Source organism: Larus michahellis, chromosome 6 (genome assembly GCF_964199755.1).
Source record: "Larus michahellis chromosome 6, bLarMic1.1, whole genome shotgun sequence".
Lineage (NCBI taxonomy): Eukaryota > Metazoa > Chordata > Aves > Charadriiformes > Laridae > Larus > Larus michahellis.
Genome location: NC_133901.1, coordinates 10,981,915 through 11,000,312, shown reverse-complemented (window position 1 = coordinate 11,000,312; position 18,398 = coordinate 10,981,915). Strand labels below are relative to the sequence as shown.

The following is an 18,398-nucleotide window of genomic DNA, read 5'->3' as shown; positions in this document are numbered from 1 at the left end:
ATGTACGCTCATTAAGATACCTTGTTGAACAGAAAGAATAAGTGCCGGCTTCCATATTAGGAGATAATCTTTAGTGCTGAAAATCCATGTAAATATACTTTAAGGATTGAAAAATGTACCAAGTCTAATAGTAATGGATTGTACTGAGTAAGTTGCAATGAAGTCTTACCAGGGACTGGGAGTTCTTTTCTAAGCAGTTTCATGAGTCTGTGCTTTTATCACAATTTCTCTCAGCTGTAGGAAGAAAGACTTGCTCTACAGTATTAAACTTTGCTGTTAACGAACGCTGATAAAACTTTTGCGTTGTATACAAGTGTTGTTTCAAACAATTACATGGAGATGTTCTGCATGTACATAGAATATAAAAAGTATAAGCAGGTTTTCGCATTCTTCAGACACAAATGAAAACATCTCTTCCTCTCTGGACACCTACATACCGCAAGAAGTAACCCTGGTGCATTTTTTTTCTATCAAAAAAGGAGTTAAAAGTTTATCTTCAATTTCATTTTTCATTTAAATAGGATTTTTTCCCATGCACTGTTGTTAAATCTAAACACTTCTAATTTTCTGTTTACTTTTAATTAGTACGTTTTGATATGAAGAACAATGACGTGCTTGTCATGAGCTCATTGCTGTTATGTAGTCTTCACCAAAATGAAATGTGCTGGTTCAAAGAAATACATTCTATTAACTTTTGAATTTTTGAAAATGTTATCAGTGGAGTTGTAAACTTGATGTAACCTAGATTTTTTAGTTCTTTTAAATAATTTAAATCATAATATTCTTGGTACTAGAGTTCATAAAATGGGGCAGGCAGCTGTATGGGGGGGGCCCTTTCTGTGGGCAGAAGTACCGTGTGTGTTTGTTTTTAATCTGCTCAGTTTTCTGTTTTGGCCTGTGTCTTAGAAACACTAGTTCTGGAACTGCCGAGGGAAACAGGAGGAGATGGGAACAATCCTTCTCTGCTGTAGCATTGACTTGCACTGCACTGAGTGACTATAACCATGTGCTGAGAGGCAATGTGCTCTGTTCTTAGTGTAGCAGATATATCAGCTCTTTATGAAATACATCCCTAAATGTTTAAGGTCATGTTTATTTAGTACCAAGTTTTAATTCAAAGCGGTTGGTCATGAAGCTTGAGTTTAGATTGCTCTTAGTCACTCACCTGTAACTTTACCCAAAAGTGAGTAGCCCTGAGTTGAACAGTGTGGCAGGACAGGCCAAAAGCAACTTTGCAATTATAAGTGTAGATGTGTTGACACTGGTAAGTTCTGTGTATTAGTGTTTTATATACTTCAAGATGAGCACAGTGATACTTGAAATAATCCATGTTTCTTGGGTTTAAACTTTGGAGGGCTGCTTTAAATAATTTTCCCAAAAACAAAAGAAACATGATCCAAAAGAATATATTAATGGTCCTTTTTCTAAAGGGAGGCCAGAGGCTGGATAATAATGAGTCTAATATGTTATGGGTTTGGTGTAGTTTTCACGTCCATTATGAACATGAAACAGTGGTAACAGTTTGGCAACAGAGTCATTGGTATTTTACCGTGGGTGTATGAGTATTCATCTGCAGGTTTGAGTCTGGCAGGAGCTGTGCTTTGAGTTGGACAAGTAGTGCCGCAGCTCCAGCTGATGCAAGTGCTTGACTTACAGCCTGATGACCGCATAATGGTGCAGCTCTACCCTGCCCAGTGTACATTTGCAGTCATCTAAACTGTCATTACAGCCCAAAGTGGTAACTTCCCCTGCTTTTGGTCATTTGGTGTTTTTCTCCTGTGTCAGTAGAGACATTCCTGGAGCTCCACAGTAAGTTGGCTGAGAAGCTGCTCTGGCTTTTGACTAATGTTAGCAAAAGGGGTATCTTAACACAGAGCAGTTTCTTAGGTGGATGGCTAGTGTGGTCACCAGATACTCAGGCTGGTTTAAGGGAAGGGTAATGTAGGACAGGAACACACAATTGGGGTCAAGGCAGGACTGCTTTTTTTTCATGTCAGCAGTTTTTTAGGTTGGGTTCTGGTCATTATGGAACTTGATCTCAGCAATCCTCTTCCCACGATGCCGAAGTTCGCTCGGTAGCTATTGTTGCAGTTAAATTGTGGGATCCTGATGAGCAGTTGTGCTTCCTACCATTGTCTTCCTTCCCCCAGCCCCAGTAAAAATCGCCAGTTAACTTCAAAAATGCCTTTCCTCCTGTTGGGCAAGCTAATAAGCAAATCATTACACTTCTTTGCAGAGACTAGTGAAACTTTGTGATTATATCACAAGACAAATTATAGATTGCCCAAATTTGCAAGTAGGAGGACTGCAGACTGAGTAAGTGTTAATATAATATGTTCATTCTGTGATGTTCATACTGTTCCTAAATTATGCCCTTTGGAGTTAAATTCATAATTGAGTCAGTCATCAAAACAGGTTTTGCAGTCTTTTTCTACTGGTGGATGAAAATATTTTGGTCTTCTCAGCAAATTTAAACCTAATAAATAAATTTATTTCCAATAATATCTTTTGTAGACTCTTGACTAATATAATAAACCACAGCTGCCAGCTCAAAATACTGACCTAGAACTGTTGATTGAACTGCTGCTTTTGCCAGGAAAGCTTGCTGATGTTCTCAAGGCAGGCAGTACGAAGTAGGAAAGAAATGCCGAGGGATTTTAGACCTTTGGAGAACTTGGTTTTCAAAACTGAAGCTCTCTGGTGACATGCGCTTCTACGGAATTGTCATTCCCATGGAGAGCTTAACTCTTTCTGTAATTGGGGAGAAACTTATGCTAAGCCCCAGCTCTTGGGAGAGCTTTGTGCGGGGTTGATGTATGTGAACTTGAATTTCCTTTACTGAAGAATGTATTGGTAGAGATGATGAACACATGCTTTTATTGAACAGTATTAAATAGTAAATGTGAAGGCGCTTCAGTAAAGAAGCTTGAATGTGGTACAGGCATTTGCACGGCTTGTGGTTGACAAGGAAAGGCCAGAAAACTTATTCTGGAAGAGCTGTGTATGTGATTCCAGTTAAAAGCAAGTGTATGTCTAATTAATTGTCAGTTGTGTGAGCCAGTAGTGTATCAGCCATCAATTTAGAAAGTGTTATAGTATTGAAAGTTCTTTTCTATAGAAGAATCTCTACATTGACTATGTTTTAAAATAAGTGTGTTTCTTGACAAAACTTTACAAACTGCTTGAGTGATATTATGTAGACTTTTAAACACTGAGATCTTAAAATTAGAATAGTTATCATAGTTTATTTTTTCACATTGTTTGTTCCTCATAGTATTAAACAGTTTTTAGCCTAACCAGTAGCAAACAGAGGTTGTGTATTGATCTTCCACACCAAACTGTGGCAAAAGAGTAGTTTACATTTACAGTAGACATTTAAATCTTAACTGAAGCAGATGTTGGGAAGCTACACTCTTGAATTCTTTGTTCACATAAATGATCTACAATCAGAGCTCTACTTGATCAAAGTAATTTAGAAGTTCTGTTACCCCCCTCCCCTCCCCCCTAATTTAGGGGGTATTTGTTTGGTTGATGGGGTTTTGTTTTGTTTTGTTTTGTTTGTTTTTTTTTTAAACTTCTCTGATTCACCATAAAGTCAATAATGGGGAGCATTGTTAAGTATGGTTTGCATTTCTCTAGCAGGGTCCATAAGACTTGCTTAGCAGCATTGTGTGATTTCGTAAGGTTTGAATTGTTCTCTCCAATTCCACTACTCTTGCTTAATGGTGTCTCTATACTAGCTATGTCTGGGCATAGCAACTGTAGGTATTAATTTGCATCTTTTGCTATAAACATAGCTGCTCATTTAACTGCTTGAGAAACTTGAGTTTTGGTTTGCTGAGGATAAGAAACAAATCTCTGCCTTGGATAAATCTTTCTGTGTGCATCTGCTACATCTTTTTATCAAAAAAGAATCATAGAATCATAGGGTTGGAAGGGACCTCTGGAGATCATCTAGTCCAACCCCCCTGCCAGAGCAGGGTCACCTAGAGCAGGTTACACAGGAACATGTCCAGGCGGGTTTTGAATGTCTCCAGAGTTGGAGACTCCACCACCTCTCTGGGCAGCCTGTTCCAGTGCTCTGCCACCCTCAGGGTAAAGAAGTTCCTCCTCATGTTTAGGCGGAACTTCCTATGTTCAAGTTTGTGCCCATTGCCTCTTGTCCTGTCCCCGGGCACCACTGAAAAGAGCCTGGCCCCATCCTCCTGACACCCACCCTTTAAGTATTTATAAGTGTTGATAAGGTCACCCCTCAGACGTCTTTTTTCCAGACTGAATCAAAAACACTTCAGGAAAAAAAAACTCCTTGGGTATTGCTAGGAAAATACTGTGGGGTAGGATGTTATATGGCATTTATTCTGCTGTATGTCTGTAAAAGTGTTTAGTATTTTTTCTTTTATTGAATACATGAAGTATGTAAATAGTCTTGATATGTCCAGAAGATGAAGGCTCTGTCACACAAAGCCTCCGCTTCTGGGTGCGAGTTAGCCATGCGTTTTACAATGGCTTTTACCATTAAAATATGCAATTAAATAAAAAGAAGTTATTTTGTCTTGAAGTGTTCTACTGAACTACAAAATCTCTTTTTGGAGAGAGAAGTAGAAAAAGAATCTTTGAAATGTTATTAATCACTACTGAAAAACATTGCTTTTAGTTGTGGAGGTGTTTTAACTTCTTACACTTACTGCATAAAGGCACATTTTTTCACATGATCACACATGATAGCACTAGTTCCCTTCCTTCTGCTCCCCCTCGTGGACTTCAGTTTCTTAGTTATGGAAATTTAAGACACTATTCTACCTTTATTTAACCCAGAAACTGGTATGGCAAATAGCATTGCTTCGTCAGAAAACTGGCCCAGGTAACACTAAGGGGAAGAAAAAAAAAACAGGTCACAAAGTAGAGATTTTTCTTAATTCTTCTCTTTTTATACTTTCAACATTTGCTTTTACATAAAAGTTGCAAGAGTTCTGGGTATGTTAGGCATTCAATAGATAAAGGTTGTGAAAGGTGAATCTTTATAACAAATTACAACTCTTACTAAAAAGACTTTGCTATCTTCTCGTCAGCATTGATTTGCAACTCTTAGGGACTCAGGTGCTCAACTTCGTTTAATATATTAAAATTTATATTTCTGTTCCATAGTGTGAAGAGAATCAAACTGTTAGATTGTGTAGACTTTCTTCTCCTTATCATCAGAATCTCAGTAGATTGTTTCTGAAACAAAGATCCTGGTTGCTGTGTTTCCCTACTTTAGTCCTGCAAACTGCTATAGTCCTTCTAGTCCTTTTTCCCTTCCACTGATCATGAAGTTCCCTGAAGACTTTTTTGTAGGATTTTTTGACACTTTGTGTTCCCCCTTACCCCCTGCTGTTTGTGTGTTTTTTACAAATGAGGGCTTAATTCTTCCAAGGAGTTGTCTCTTGCCAGAAGCCACATATAGAAAATGAAAGCAAAATGGCCACATTTCTTCGGTTTAGTTCCTAAATAATAATTTATCTCTAGAGTCCAGTGAAGTTCCAGTTCAATCATAAGTGAGCTGAGGAGGAAAGATGATGATAGTTTGGTGATCTGGGGTTTATGTGCCTAAACAGTAGCACTTGTAAGTGACCTAGGTATGCTTGAGGAGTGGGTCAGCAGAAACCTTCTGAAGATTGGCAAGGAGACGCGCAGAGTTCTCCGTGTCTGGGCATAGCCTCATGGATTTGTACAAGCTGCAAAGAGACTGGCTGAATGAATAGCAGTCTCACTGAAGAGGACCTGAGAGTTACAGTGAAAGTCAAGTTGAATATGAGCTGACAATATGATCTCATAAATAAGAACAACTGCATATCGGGTGAAACTAGGAGTATCCCAAGCAGATTCAGCAGTGATTTCCCGCCGCCCCCCAGATTAGTGTTAGTTCAGCAGGTCCTGATAGAAAGGTATCTTGATACTTAGGATTAGCATCCTAAATTAGCATGAGAGGCCTTTTTTGCTTTTAAACTGCTTTTCTTTCTTGGTGTGTGGGTGGTTTTTTTTTTGTTTGTTTGTTTTTATTTGTCATCCTATGTTATGTGTTTTGTTTCCTGACGCAATGGTAGCTCTAAAGGCAGGCAGCATCAGTCATCACTTCAGCATGAAAACCAAGCTGGATGTATTTTAGTCAGTTAAGATGAATTGGTTATCATAGTGACTCACGGTAGCAAAAGACAGTGTAGGTTGGTTGTAAACTGAATGCAGGTCTTGACAAATGCTAAGCAGGAGTCAAGATGAAGGAATACACTAGCTGTTTAGAGGGAGGATGAATACTGTTTTATTATTGAAAAATTATTAAAATACTGCAAGTAAATTTTAACTTGAAGCAAAACTATCAAAATCATGGGGGCAGACCAAATCCTGTGCATCTTCTAACTGAGGTTTAGGTGCAGTCTGCCAGACATCCTCGAAGTAATTGATTGCTTCTGTATTTGTTTTGAAGTACGCTTCAAGAAACCTGCTGTACAAGTTGCTTTTGTGATCTGCAGAAAGGGAATTGTTCTAGGCTGGTTTACTTGTGGCCGAAGTGGTAAAGCAGGACCTGCCTCTTGCATCCTGTGAACTAAAGTATTTTTACTTTTCTGTGATTTACGTAAGCACCCGTCTTCCGTAAATGTCTGCTTTGGAATGAGTCAAATGTTTAGTTCGAGCATAAAATGAGGAACGTTTAAGATTTGTTTGACTATTAGGTATTTATTTAGCACTAGAAATCCAAAATTTGAAGAAAGTGTTAAATGTGCCTGTAATTTATGTGCATCTAAGTAGACTCAACTATTGAAGGTTGTCCCCCAGGCTCTGTAACCTGAGACTTTCAGGGTGGCTGTTTGAAGTTTGTTTTTTTCCCCCCCAATATCGCTTTCTCCCTTGGGCTTTTAGATGTCTTCATTTGTCTGTGTGCTCAGAGGTTCTTGGGCATAGTGTGTTTGTAGGTGAAACTTCAAAGGCGTAGGGCCTTTGTCAGTTAAATGTCAGCACTGCTGCTCTTCCTGTAGAGAATAAACCCTTTGGATCAAAACCTGCATCAAAGTAATCACATTTTGCCAGGTCTTGCTCACCGTACAGTGAAGACGGCTATTTTCTTGATAGATATGTTAGAAATGTTACATGTTCTATCTTTTCAGACTCCGTATTATGTGTGTGTATGTGTTTGGGTTGTGTTAAATATCTGAAGGTTTAAACTTCATCGTGAAACTGGGCATAATGAAAGTACAGAAGTGAAGTTAAAGGGGGAAAAACATACTTTTGCATTTTTAGGATCATGCCAATATAGTAGATTCAGGGCTGTGTATGAATCAAAAATCTTTGAAGTGTTTCCAAAGAAGAGGTCATTGAACCTTCTGGGCAATGTAGTAGTTTATTTTACTTAACCAATGATGAATATAAGTATCTGTTTCTGTGTTTTTGATGAAGACATAGGAGATTCGAGATCCTCCCCTCCCCCCTCTTTCTATCAGAATAGAATGACTGGAATGGGGAAAGCTGACAAATCCTTTTCACTCCACTTTGCACAGTCAGAATTTAAAACCCTTTTCTAGGAAAGTTTTGTTCACAAATAGAAAACAACAGAGAATGGGCCCTAAGGTATGTTGGGAGGAGTAGAGCAGTAGAGCCCTGGGGAAATCTGCTTGCTGCGGAGAGCAGTAATGTTGTTTAGTATCAGTCTGGTATTATACAGGTCAGTATTTTTGTCTTGAGTTTTGTGATTTGGTGTGTTAAGGACCTCCAGCACCTGTGTGTAACTAAGGAGTCTATTCTCAGATTGTAAGAACGGTCTTATTTTTCTTAGGTTTAAACTTACTATACTCATGTCTGCATGTCTTCTAGAAAATTTCTGGTGATCTGCATACAGAAATGCAGAAAACTACATGCTGGTGCTGTGCCCGATGTAATTAAAAAGTGGAAGTAAGATATTTAAATACTCAAAGGATGAGAACTGTATGCAATTTTTTTCTAGCGTTGCAAGGTTTTTTGTCTGCTTTTGACAAAAATATTTCATGACCACAGGGCTAAGTTGGGCAACTTTGCACTTCATTGTTGCATCTCATTGACCAATGCAAACTTTCCTTACCACCAGGGCATATGCTGTTTTTACAAAAAGTGGCGTTCTGTTAACTCAAAGTCAAGACAGGTCACAGAGTGGCTTTGAAGATGAGAATGTTTTGGCGTTGTTTTTTTTTAACTGGTTTTATATTCCTGCTTAATACAGCCATTATCTTTCATAACTAGTGGGAAATATATCATCTAGTTATAGAAAAGTAAATCAAGAAAGATCTATAGCAGCTTTCTGGACTAAATTTGTTTAGATGTAGCACTCTTGATGAAGCAGCTTTATCTGTCCAAAATCTATGATCTAAAAAAGGACTGTTAAAAAAAAGTACCTTTGAAATTATTTGAAACTCTTGTGTGCCTCACGCAGATGTACAATTTTCAGACTTTAGGTGATCTTGTTTTGTAAATGTGATTAAATGTTTTTCCAGTACAATGGGAAATTGAAACACAAAGCAATTCAAGGAATTGGTCAAATTAATATATTCTGCACTAGATCAGCAAATCGGTATAACTTTTTCACAATTTTTCTGTGTTTTCGGAGTGGAATTATCTGATGTATTGTGAAGGAAACATATGATCAATCTTTTCTTCAGAAAAACGGTGACATCCACATAGAGCAGAAGCTCAGTTTAAGAGCAGAAGACAGTTTTAAAATATTGGGAAGACCAGGTACTTAAGATTGCCTGGTTTTCAAAAATGAGGAATCCTTTTTTGTATGTAACTTCCTACCTGGTGATTTTATGCTTTCAGTAAATGCCTGCAAGTCTATCTCTCTCACCGTTCTCAGCCCTTAACTAGGATGGCTGGCTCTGTCCCTGTGTGGTGGAGAAACGATGTGTGTACATGCATGTTTATTTCTTTTTTTTCTTTTCTAAAACATGAAAAAATTGTTGAAGGTGGCAAAAATAGAACATTTTATGTCTGGAATATATCCTTCCATATAGTTCTCTTGCACTGGGAAGAGGTACAATTCCCAGGTAAGGAAAAAGGCTGGATGATGAGACCAAGAAAGAGCTTTCCTGAATGTTCCTAGTGTGAATATTTCAGGAAGGGGAAGCCATGGAAGGATCTACTGCTGGTCTCCAGAGCAGAGATGCACATTCTTCCAAAGGATGAAAGAAGGGAGTAATTTTTTGGAACTCAGTGTTGATACTCTGTAAAAGAGGGGAAGGAATAATATTAATTTTTTTTTCAGAACAGGTGTGTTTATTCAGATGTGCTTACAGATTTCTTAATATCCAAATTAAAAAAATGCAGTGGCACATTTTTTCAGAGGTGGCTCTTTACAATCAGATTTTTGAATTTACAGAAATGTTGTAATGTGGATGTAAAGGTGCTTGTATAATCAAAGACAGATGGCGTTTGCTGCTGATGTATTGAACAATAAACTTGTTATGCTGACTTTGCATTTTGGTGTTCTTATCTTTCTGCCTTGGAAATTTGAGGTGATTCTTCTCCGATAGTGTTTTTTCACTGAATGTCTTGAACCCTGTTTTGGACTCCGATGGGCTGTTGCAATGCAAATAATCACTACCAATTTCCACTGTTTCTGTTACACTGTAAAAATGCTTGCTTTAAAGCCTCCACATACTTTGTTTAACTGTCTAATACGCATTTAAAGAAGTAGTATGCAGATACACTCAGGAAATTTTTAGCACCTCTTTTCCTTTTGCTGGTCTTTGAAGCCGCAGTGTGTTCTGTTACAGTGGGCAGTGTAGGGTTTGCAGTGTAACTGTCACTGGCACTCCTTAGGAGAAAAGCCGCCTGTTCTGCCATTTGGAAACCTACTTTTCTTTTGCCTATTTGGATTATTACTTAATGTACGGCACCCAAGTTGCTTTCACTTCAAAGAAAAATAACTACTAAATAGGCAAGCACGTTTTAGTTACCAGCTATTGCACTTCATTAGTAATGATCTTTACTTTTTGGGTAAACAGTATAAAATTTGTCAAGTTTATATGTAAATCAGGTTTTTTTTTTTTTCTTTTAGTATTGAACTATCTGTAAGAAGTTATGGATTTAATATAAGCCATGACTCTTTTCTCCAAACTTTACCTGATTAAACCAGTGTAGAAGGATGTTTTGGTTATTTTTATTTTGAGTAGCCGAATTTATTTTATTTTGATTTAGTGAAGTTGTGTGTGAATTGCTTTGATTGTGTGATTTTGGGCAGCGAAGTCCAAATCTGTCAGTTTTCAAAACTTACTGCAATTTTGATTATTAAAGAAACAGGCATTCCCAAATAAGATGATAACAGTGTTACTAAGTGAAATGCAACTGTTATTTTTGTAGCCATATTTGAGTAGGAGCTAAATGGTAACCGTTTTCTGTAATGGGTTAATACTGTATGCTAATACCTTGTTTTAAAAAGCAAACAAACCCGACAAATCCATCTATCTTGTGACACCATGCTGCCCTGGGTATAAGGTCGTGCCTTTTTTTTTTTTCTTTCCTATTTTTAACTCTGTTCTGTAGCTATGTCCCTCTGATCATTCGATAGCATTACTAAACCTGCCATCCTTATGGCACTGCTGGGAATGAGTAAAAGGCTTGCTCTGTTGCAAGTGCATTTGTTGTCAGTTAAGGAACAGCAATGGACGTCTTGGGTGCTATCACAAGGTCCTTGAGTTCTGTTGTGCAGTTTCAAGTCTCTCTCAACTAAATTATTTTTTTTTATATATATTTTTTTTTAACCTATGTCCATTTGTCAGGTTTGTCATTCACTTTCTCTTGACTTACCTTGCTCCTCAGTGTTTTTGCTCCTATAGTTACTCCAGCTCTTACTGTGTTTCTTCTAACTTGTTTTTGGGTTTGTTTTTTTTGTTCGTCTGGTCCCATTCCTGCCTTCAGTTTCATGTCAGATGTGCCTTCATTTATTCCCCAATTTGATTGCATTTCCCAGGCTTTCTTTTGTAATCTTTGTTGAAAGGTAGGCCCAGTTACTTATCTTCCAGTGTTTCTGGATGGCCTTATCTCTGCTCAGTGAGTTCATTATATATTCTTTGTATATCCCCAAACGTGTGAAAGCTTATCGGCTTTGAAGGGGTATTCGTGGGGACAGAAAGGGGGAAACTGACAGTCAGCCCTCTGAAAAGTCATGTTTATGTTGCAAACAACAAGGATGCAGGAAAGAATGGCATATGAAAATTCACATTTAAAATTGTGATAAGGGTATAATGAGCTAGAAGAGAACAGTAATTAATTGGTAGCATTACTATCCAAGAAACAATAAAGTAAGAGCTGGCCTATGCTTGATGTTGGAAAAAATCCTGCTGCTGCTTCTAATTCCGTGCATTAAGGAAAAAACACATAAAACCCCCAAAGTTTGGTGCTTTGTCTAAAAGAGGAAATTTAGTGTTACTCTTCTGAGTTACACATTGTCCTCTAATATTTGTTTGCATATTTCTGCTCCCTCTCCCAATATAGCAGGAGCTTTAGCTATAGACGCACTGAATTGAGACACCCTTTTTTTGACTGATGCAAAAGATCTAAAGGAGAACCTGTTGAGGCATTGGTTCATCCCAACAAAAGAAAAGTAGAATACTGATAACTTAAATGGGTATGTTTGACTGACTGGAGTGGAGGTCTTTGGAAATAAATGCTGCAGTTTCGTCTGATAACTGAACCTGTACCATTTATTTCTAAAGCTTCTTTGTTTGGAAACTTCACTCTGCATGTGTGTATATGTGTACATCTATGTGCGTGGGTACACACTCATTTTATATATCTATTTGTGTGTGTGTATATATATATAAAATGAATGCAAACATGACTTGGGCATAAGGATATTATGCCAATATTATATTCTTATATGAATAAAAGCATGATATTTGGTGCCTTATTAGAAGAAAGTGATCATGAGCAGCTGGGTAAACAAAAATCTTTTTCCAAAGTTTGTAATTGCAAGTAGGAGGCTTTTTGTGATAGAGGCAGTGATCTCAAAACAGCTTAGAACATAAACGGAATGTAAACCCATCATTTTCCTAATGCCGTGTCATTTTCCTTGTCATGTTGTTGTAGTTGAGATGTCTCATGTTGTCTTGTCATAATCATGAAATTGGAAGGGTCTGTAGGTGTGGAGAGGTGTAATTAACATGTTTGTGCCTTTGGTCATCTTTTAAACAGTAGCTTTTGCTGATATTGATTGTATATTAAGTGAATATATTTAAGTGTTTGCTATAGTTTTGGGTGTTTCCAATCTAAATTGATCCATGCCATAGCTAATGCGTTATTTACCTATGTTTGTAATTGAAAAATTTTCTTCAGGAGATTGTATTTTCTGAAAGATGAGAATAAAAGATTAATTAACTTGTTCTTTGGAGTGCTTCTCTAAAAAGGCATTTTAATGTAATCTTGCAAACATTCAAAAGTCTTTTTGGAAGCCCCAGCATATATCTGTGTCTGCAGTCTTGGTCTTAGTTCTTGAAATGTATTTTTACATTGTTCATAAAAGAGTATAGATGTGTGGCTCTGAAAAAATATCTTTTTCCATCTGGTTTAAAGCACTAGTTGGTATAGGGGTGTAGACTTGAGAGAGATTAGTACTGGAAATTTTCTCTATTTTTATTTTCATGAGCAATGCATAAGCTTTAAAATTACACTAAAAAGACTTTATAAATTAACTTGCGTGTTTAATGCCAGCTTGCTTGGCTCATTTGAAGCAGCTGCTTTCTCTTAATTGCTGTAAAACCACTAGTATCCTTTTAATTTTACCTTTGAGAATTAACACCTGAAACTTTCTGTACAACAGTTAGCTGCCATCTGAGGTAGTGTTAGGGGTACTTGGCATACTTGCTGCATGAGAAAGTTTTGATACCTTGTGTTAGTCTCATAAAAGGTGCTACTTCTGCCAAAGGTCTTAAATGTCCTTACCTCATGTGAGGAAACATGCTGGTTTAGTTTAGACTTGTTTGTGTTGAATGGAGAGTAGCTGTAATGGCTCTGGTTCGGTTTTTCCCTGTTGTTGGTGTGGCTAACAGCCAGGTGTCAGAGATGGCTCGTTTGTAGCTGGCCTGACACACTTTCCGTTACCAGTGGAAAGGAGTGTGTGACTCCTAGGTTTGCAAAGCCTGTGAAGGTTAATCCCTGCCCTGTGCCAACAAACTCTGATATTTAAAGCAACCTGCTCCTTGGAGTTATAAAGAGCCTCTTAAGGAGAATCAAACTGTGCACTACTTATAAACCTTCTTTTATGTCTAGCATTTCTATCTTAGCTTTATTTTGCTGTTTAAAAAATGGAAATGTTTTTCAATTATTGGGATCAAAAAAGCAAATAAAAAAAATTTTAAGACTGACAGTTGAAATAACTTTCCAACTCTTTCACATTGAGGATATGAGTACTTTTAATAGGAAAATACATTCATGAATTTGCAAATGGATTATTTTGACTTTTTTAAAATTCTACCAGTTTTATTTCCATTCTCTTTATTAAATGCACTTTTCACTCTGTGTATACATTTCAGCCTTTGTGCAAAGGAGGGTTTCTCAGCCTTTTTGCATTCCCTTGATGACAGTGCCAGTTTATTTTGATTTAAATTTTTTTGTCAGACTAGGAGTTCAGGATGGGACAGGAGTACAAGTTGAACGTTAAGTTTGAGCTTTTGCTGATTCAGAGTGTGTCACTACTTAGTCTGAAGTTAGTGTATACTATAAAGACAGTGTATATTGTAGTTTTCAGCTATGGAGAGATTGCTGTGGTTGATCTCATTATTTAAGGATTTTACAGACTGAAAAATTAGGTTTTGAACTTATTTCCCTGTGTCAGAAAAAAAATCTGAATATTGAAATTTTTTTCCCCGCCCCTCACATTTTCTTAATGTTCTCAGTGGGACTTGTTGGAGGGGAAGTTATGTTCAGTTACATTTATCAAACCTTGATAAATATGTAATCCATGTATTTTTGTGATAATGGAATTGAAAGCAATACCTACAGGTAGATTGTGGTCTGTGGTGTATTCACTGTAAGTTATGTAAAGGGAATGTAATTTCATTTTCAGGTGTCCTAGAATAAGGTTTTGAGGCAGCCCTTTAAAACTTTTTTCCTTGTCAGTAGTTAAATTAATTTGTAACTGATGTGGTGTTTCCTGTTGTATATTGAATATGAAATAACATCTTCTGTTGAAGCGTCTTACTGTTTCTTGCATTTACTTATACTGTTTTTACTGAGCACATTTTTTTCCCCCCACAGTTCTAGTTTAGGGATGGTAAAGCAAACTTTATAGCGATCTGTTTCAATACAGAATTCCTCTTGATAGAGAACAAAGTACTTAACCACTTTAATGTCAGTGTTATGTTGCACAGGGGAAGAATGATAATTGTTCAGAAGAACCTGCAAATATTTCTTCCCAATAAACAGTGCTTTATGAAGTTGTTATTCATCCTTGTAAACCTAAATTAGTAGAGATACTAATATGGGACTTTTGTCATTATTGTGTAGTAACGTAGCGTTTCACTTTTTGCCGCCTTTCAGAAAGGAGACAGCCATGGCCACAGAAATCGGCTCCCCGCCCCGATTTTTCCATATGCCGAGGTTCCAGCACCAGGCGCCTCGGCAGTTGTTCTACAAAAGACCTGATTTTGCACAGCAGCAAGCAATGCAACAGCTTACTTTTGATGGAAAGCGGATGAGAAAAGCTGTGAACCGGAAGACCATAGACTACAATCCCTCTGTAATTAAATATTTGGAGGTTAGTTAATCTTCTGGTTTTGTTTGAAAAAGCTTTTCCGTTCCTGAAACTTGTGATTGTGCTTTTTGGTGTCCATAGAGCAGTTATGGACCTGGCAGATCTACTGCTGCATTTTCAAACTAAGTGGCAAATGCTTGTAAATTTGGTATAGTATGAATAGAAGGGGTTTTGGTCCTTAGTAATAAACCTGCACATATATACACCTGATTTTGTAGTTTGTGTAAACACTTGTTTTTACATTCTATCTTGGAATTCCAGTTTGGAGTACAATTGGCTGCCTTATGTGATGTTCTGACTTTTCAGTGGACATAAAAACTTATTGTAAATAATGTAATTGTTCTTATTTTTCTTTCAAAATAGAAATTTTCATTAAATGGGAAGTAAACTGTTACCTCTTCCTCTCCAAAACCAGGGCACCATAGAAGTGTTTTCTCATCATTTTACTAAATAGACTGCAGCTGTGCACTGTGGTCTCTGAAAATCCCTTTCTGTACAGTTAATAGATACAGAAACAACTTTAATGAAGTTTTATATTTCTGTAAAAATGCATATTTGGCTTTCCTGATGGGGTGGTATTAATCTCTTCAGAAATATAATTTTGTGGTCAGGATGTACTGTACAAGTACTGGTTATTAGGTCAGAAGCAAGAGAATCAAATCTGTAAATACAGAAATTGTTGGAACCTCAACAGCAACATTGCAAAAACATGATGAAATTAATTCCATCTGCTGTATCCAGTGCTTGTACTCATAGGCGCTAACGATTGGAAGGTTTTCTTAATAGTAGATTTAAATCTATCTTCTGAGATCTGCTTAAAACAACGAATATTTAAAACATATTCTTATATTTCAGGAACGCCCCCAAAAATATTTTATTATAAGTGGACTAATTCTAAAAAAATAATTTTATTAGTTCAGGACCTTTCTTACTGTGGCAGAAATAAGCACCCTCAATCTTCTGTTTATTAAAACAAAACAAAAAAGTCAGATCTGTATGTTTTGGATGCTTACCCAAAATTAGGATATACCAGAATTCCATTTCAGTCCCGGCTTCAGTACTACTCAGTTAATTTGATGTGCTTCTATAAAAAAATGAGAAAAAAGGCTTATATGTAATTTGCTCTTGGCTTAAGAAATTCTACCAAGCTGCAGTAGTGTACACTGCAAATGTTTTATCTAGAATTTTAGCTTACGTTTCTGATATGTACACAGATACAGATTGGTAAGGTCTACAGCACGAAGCTGAAATAATTTCTTTCCTAATTCATGTAAAGTATTTTTGAAAAGGTTGTGTTTGACAGCTCACAAAATTTCACTAATTGAAGGCATTTTTATCTCTTGGTCTTCTAAGTTTTATCCATTTGGATGCATTGTTACCTTTATGCGTCAGCCGCAGAAGCTTCCTTTCTAGCTCACATCACTGTGTGGGATTTCGTTTGGAGTTCATCAACACAGCTCCTAACGGTGTAAATGCTTATCCTGAAAGTAAAGCTTTTGAAATGATTGAACGTGCTTCTTGCAGAGTACCTATTAGCCTGGGCAGCAAAGTACCAGTCGTCTTTGTTACAATAATGTGGCTTATTACATAGGACTGCTCCTTTCATATTGTCAAGCCGCAATTTTAAATGAGCTGCTTTAGTCTGATGAAATTAAGACTTTAAACATTCTTGAATCTTTTGCTTGTGCTGTATAAATTCTACAGGTTTCCTGAGACCAAAGTCTTTTAACCAAGTTTTTCTATAATATTTGGAGTGCTTTGGAATTTCCCAGACAGGCTGTCAACATGTTACTTATTTTCTGTTGGTTAAGAATGAAGTCTAGTGGTGGTATGAACTAGGAGCTGTTTTCTTCTTTCCAGAATAGAGTATGGCAGAGAGACCAGCGAGATATGCGAGCAATCCAGCCTGATGCCGGATATTATAATGACGTAAGTGCCATCTGTCTATTCCCTGAGGAAGTTCTGGGGATAAAATTTGTTCAGAAAATAGGAGGGATTCTGCCCATCAGCTGAGGTTATCTTTTTTTCCATGAGAGGCCTTAAAGATAGGAAGGGTATATTCGCTCTACATTATCTTGTTCTGTTGGAATCCATGTCCGCAAAGAGAACCTGAAATTGGATAGGCTTTTAATTTTTGTACATAAGAACTCTCATAATTCACTAAGCTTGCAAAGTTGCTCTTGAAGATGCTGGTTCTGGATGTTTGACACAGTAAATCATGCAGAGTTTTGAACATTTCTACAGACTTACTTCTGATAACACCCCTGCAAATGAAAAACTTGCTTTTCCAGAAATAGGTGTTCAGAATGTACGCTTTTCTTTCAGTTTCTGGTTAGAAATGTCATTACTAAATCTTTTGTTTCTTCTCTCATAGTTGGTCCCTCCTATAGGAATGCTGAACAACCCTATGAATGCTGTAACAACAAAATTTGTTCGGACATCTACTAATAAAGTAAAATGCCCAGTGTTTGTTGTCAGGGTGAGTATAGTGTTGGATGTTCTTAGTTGTATTGTCTTAATTTAAATTAGAGTGATATTCTTAACTGAAGAAAGAAACAAGATCACAGTTAAAGCACTTTGAAATTAAACTAGCATGTAGAATATATGGACTGCTTGTGCATCTAGTCTTTCTGTGGAGGGTTTTAGGAAGTTAAATGGTAAGGTCTGAGTACAAAATAATTCTTATTATCAGAGTTTGAGGTGCATTTCCCACACACTTTTTTTTTTTCATTTTGGGGGAGCTAATAGATCTTGACTCACAGAAAAAAAGGCAATTTGGTCTCTGTGCTGTTTGACTGGTAGCATGTTTTAACAAATTTTCTGTGATGTCAGTAGTATTGCTTAGTATGGATGCTAGATTCTAGTGCTAGAAATGTGTTGGTGCCAATAAGCTGTTCCTTCTCTACTTTTTTTTTTATTGCTTTTACAGTGGGCTTTGTCTTGTTACAAAAGTCAAAAGCTCTTTGGCACAATTCTGCATTTTTGTGTATCTTGGATTCCCTAAATAGTCTGTTCTGCAGATTCCCTGGAAGAAGCTTATGATTTATTGGGAGGATTGTGAATAAATATTTGAATGTTATATTTGCACAGATTAGTTAATTTTTTTCTTTTGCAGTGGACTCCTGAGGGGAGACGCTTGGTCACTGGGGCATCTAGTGGAGAGTTCACTTTATGGAATGGACTGACTTTCAATTTTGAAACGATATTGCAGGTAAACTCATCAAGATTTCCTTGTATTTCCTTGAGGTCCTGGAGCATGTTTTAGGAACACATCTTCACCCTGCTCATCATGGGTCTGTGGTTTAAGTGTGGTAATTGGAGCCTTAGAGGTCGTTTATTTTTTTTTTTTTTTTATTCTGCTCTGACCCCAGGTCAGACTGTGGCTATAGGCAATTCATTTATTGCTTCTCATTTCATCTCCATATGCTATACTAACTGTCCTTAAGAACATACTATGAGTATTTGTAAAGAAACACTTTGGAAACAAAGTGTAAATACTTTTCATCTGTTATTTAAAGACCATTGTATACAGAGTAAAGGAATTTCTTTTTCCACAATAACATCTTGAATATAAATAGATCATCATTATTTTCATTTCTTTGTTGCAGCTGTTAGGTAGGAACTTGACTAACTTTTGTGTTTGTGTGGG

The 18,398-nt window shown here is 37.0% G+C and overlaps 1 protein-coding gene across 5 annotated transcripts in view; it reads left to right on the top strand.

Moving 5' to 3' along the window:
- WDR33 (WD repeat domain 33) overlaps nt 1–18,398 on the top strand; it is a 71,379-nt gene that overhangs the window by 3,575 nt on the left and 49,406 nt on the right. For all 5 annotated transcript variants that reach the window (XM_074592452.1, XM_074592448.1, XM_074592449.1 and 2 more), the window contains exons 2-5: nt 14,536–14,752; nt 16,610–16,678; nt 17,124–17,228; nt 17,865–17,960. In XM_074592452.1, the coding sequence (XP_074448553.1) occupies nt 14,549–14,752; nt 16,610–16,678; nt 17,124–17,228; nt 17,865–17,960 (474 nt within the window). In that variant the 5' untranslated portion in view covers nt 14,536–14,548. The remainder of the gene's footprint in view (nt 1–14,535; nt 14,753–16,609; nt 16,679–17,123; nt 17,229–17,864; nt 17,961–18,398) is intronic.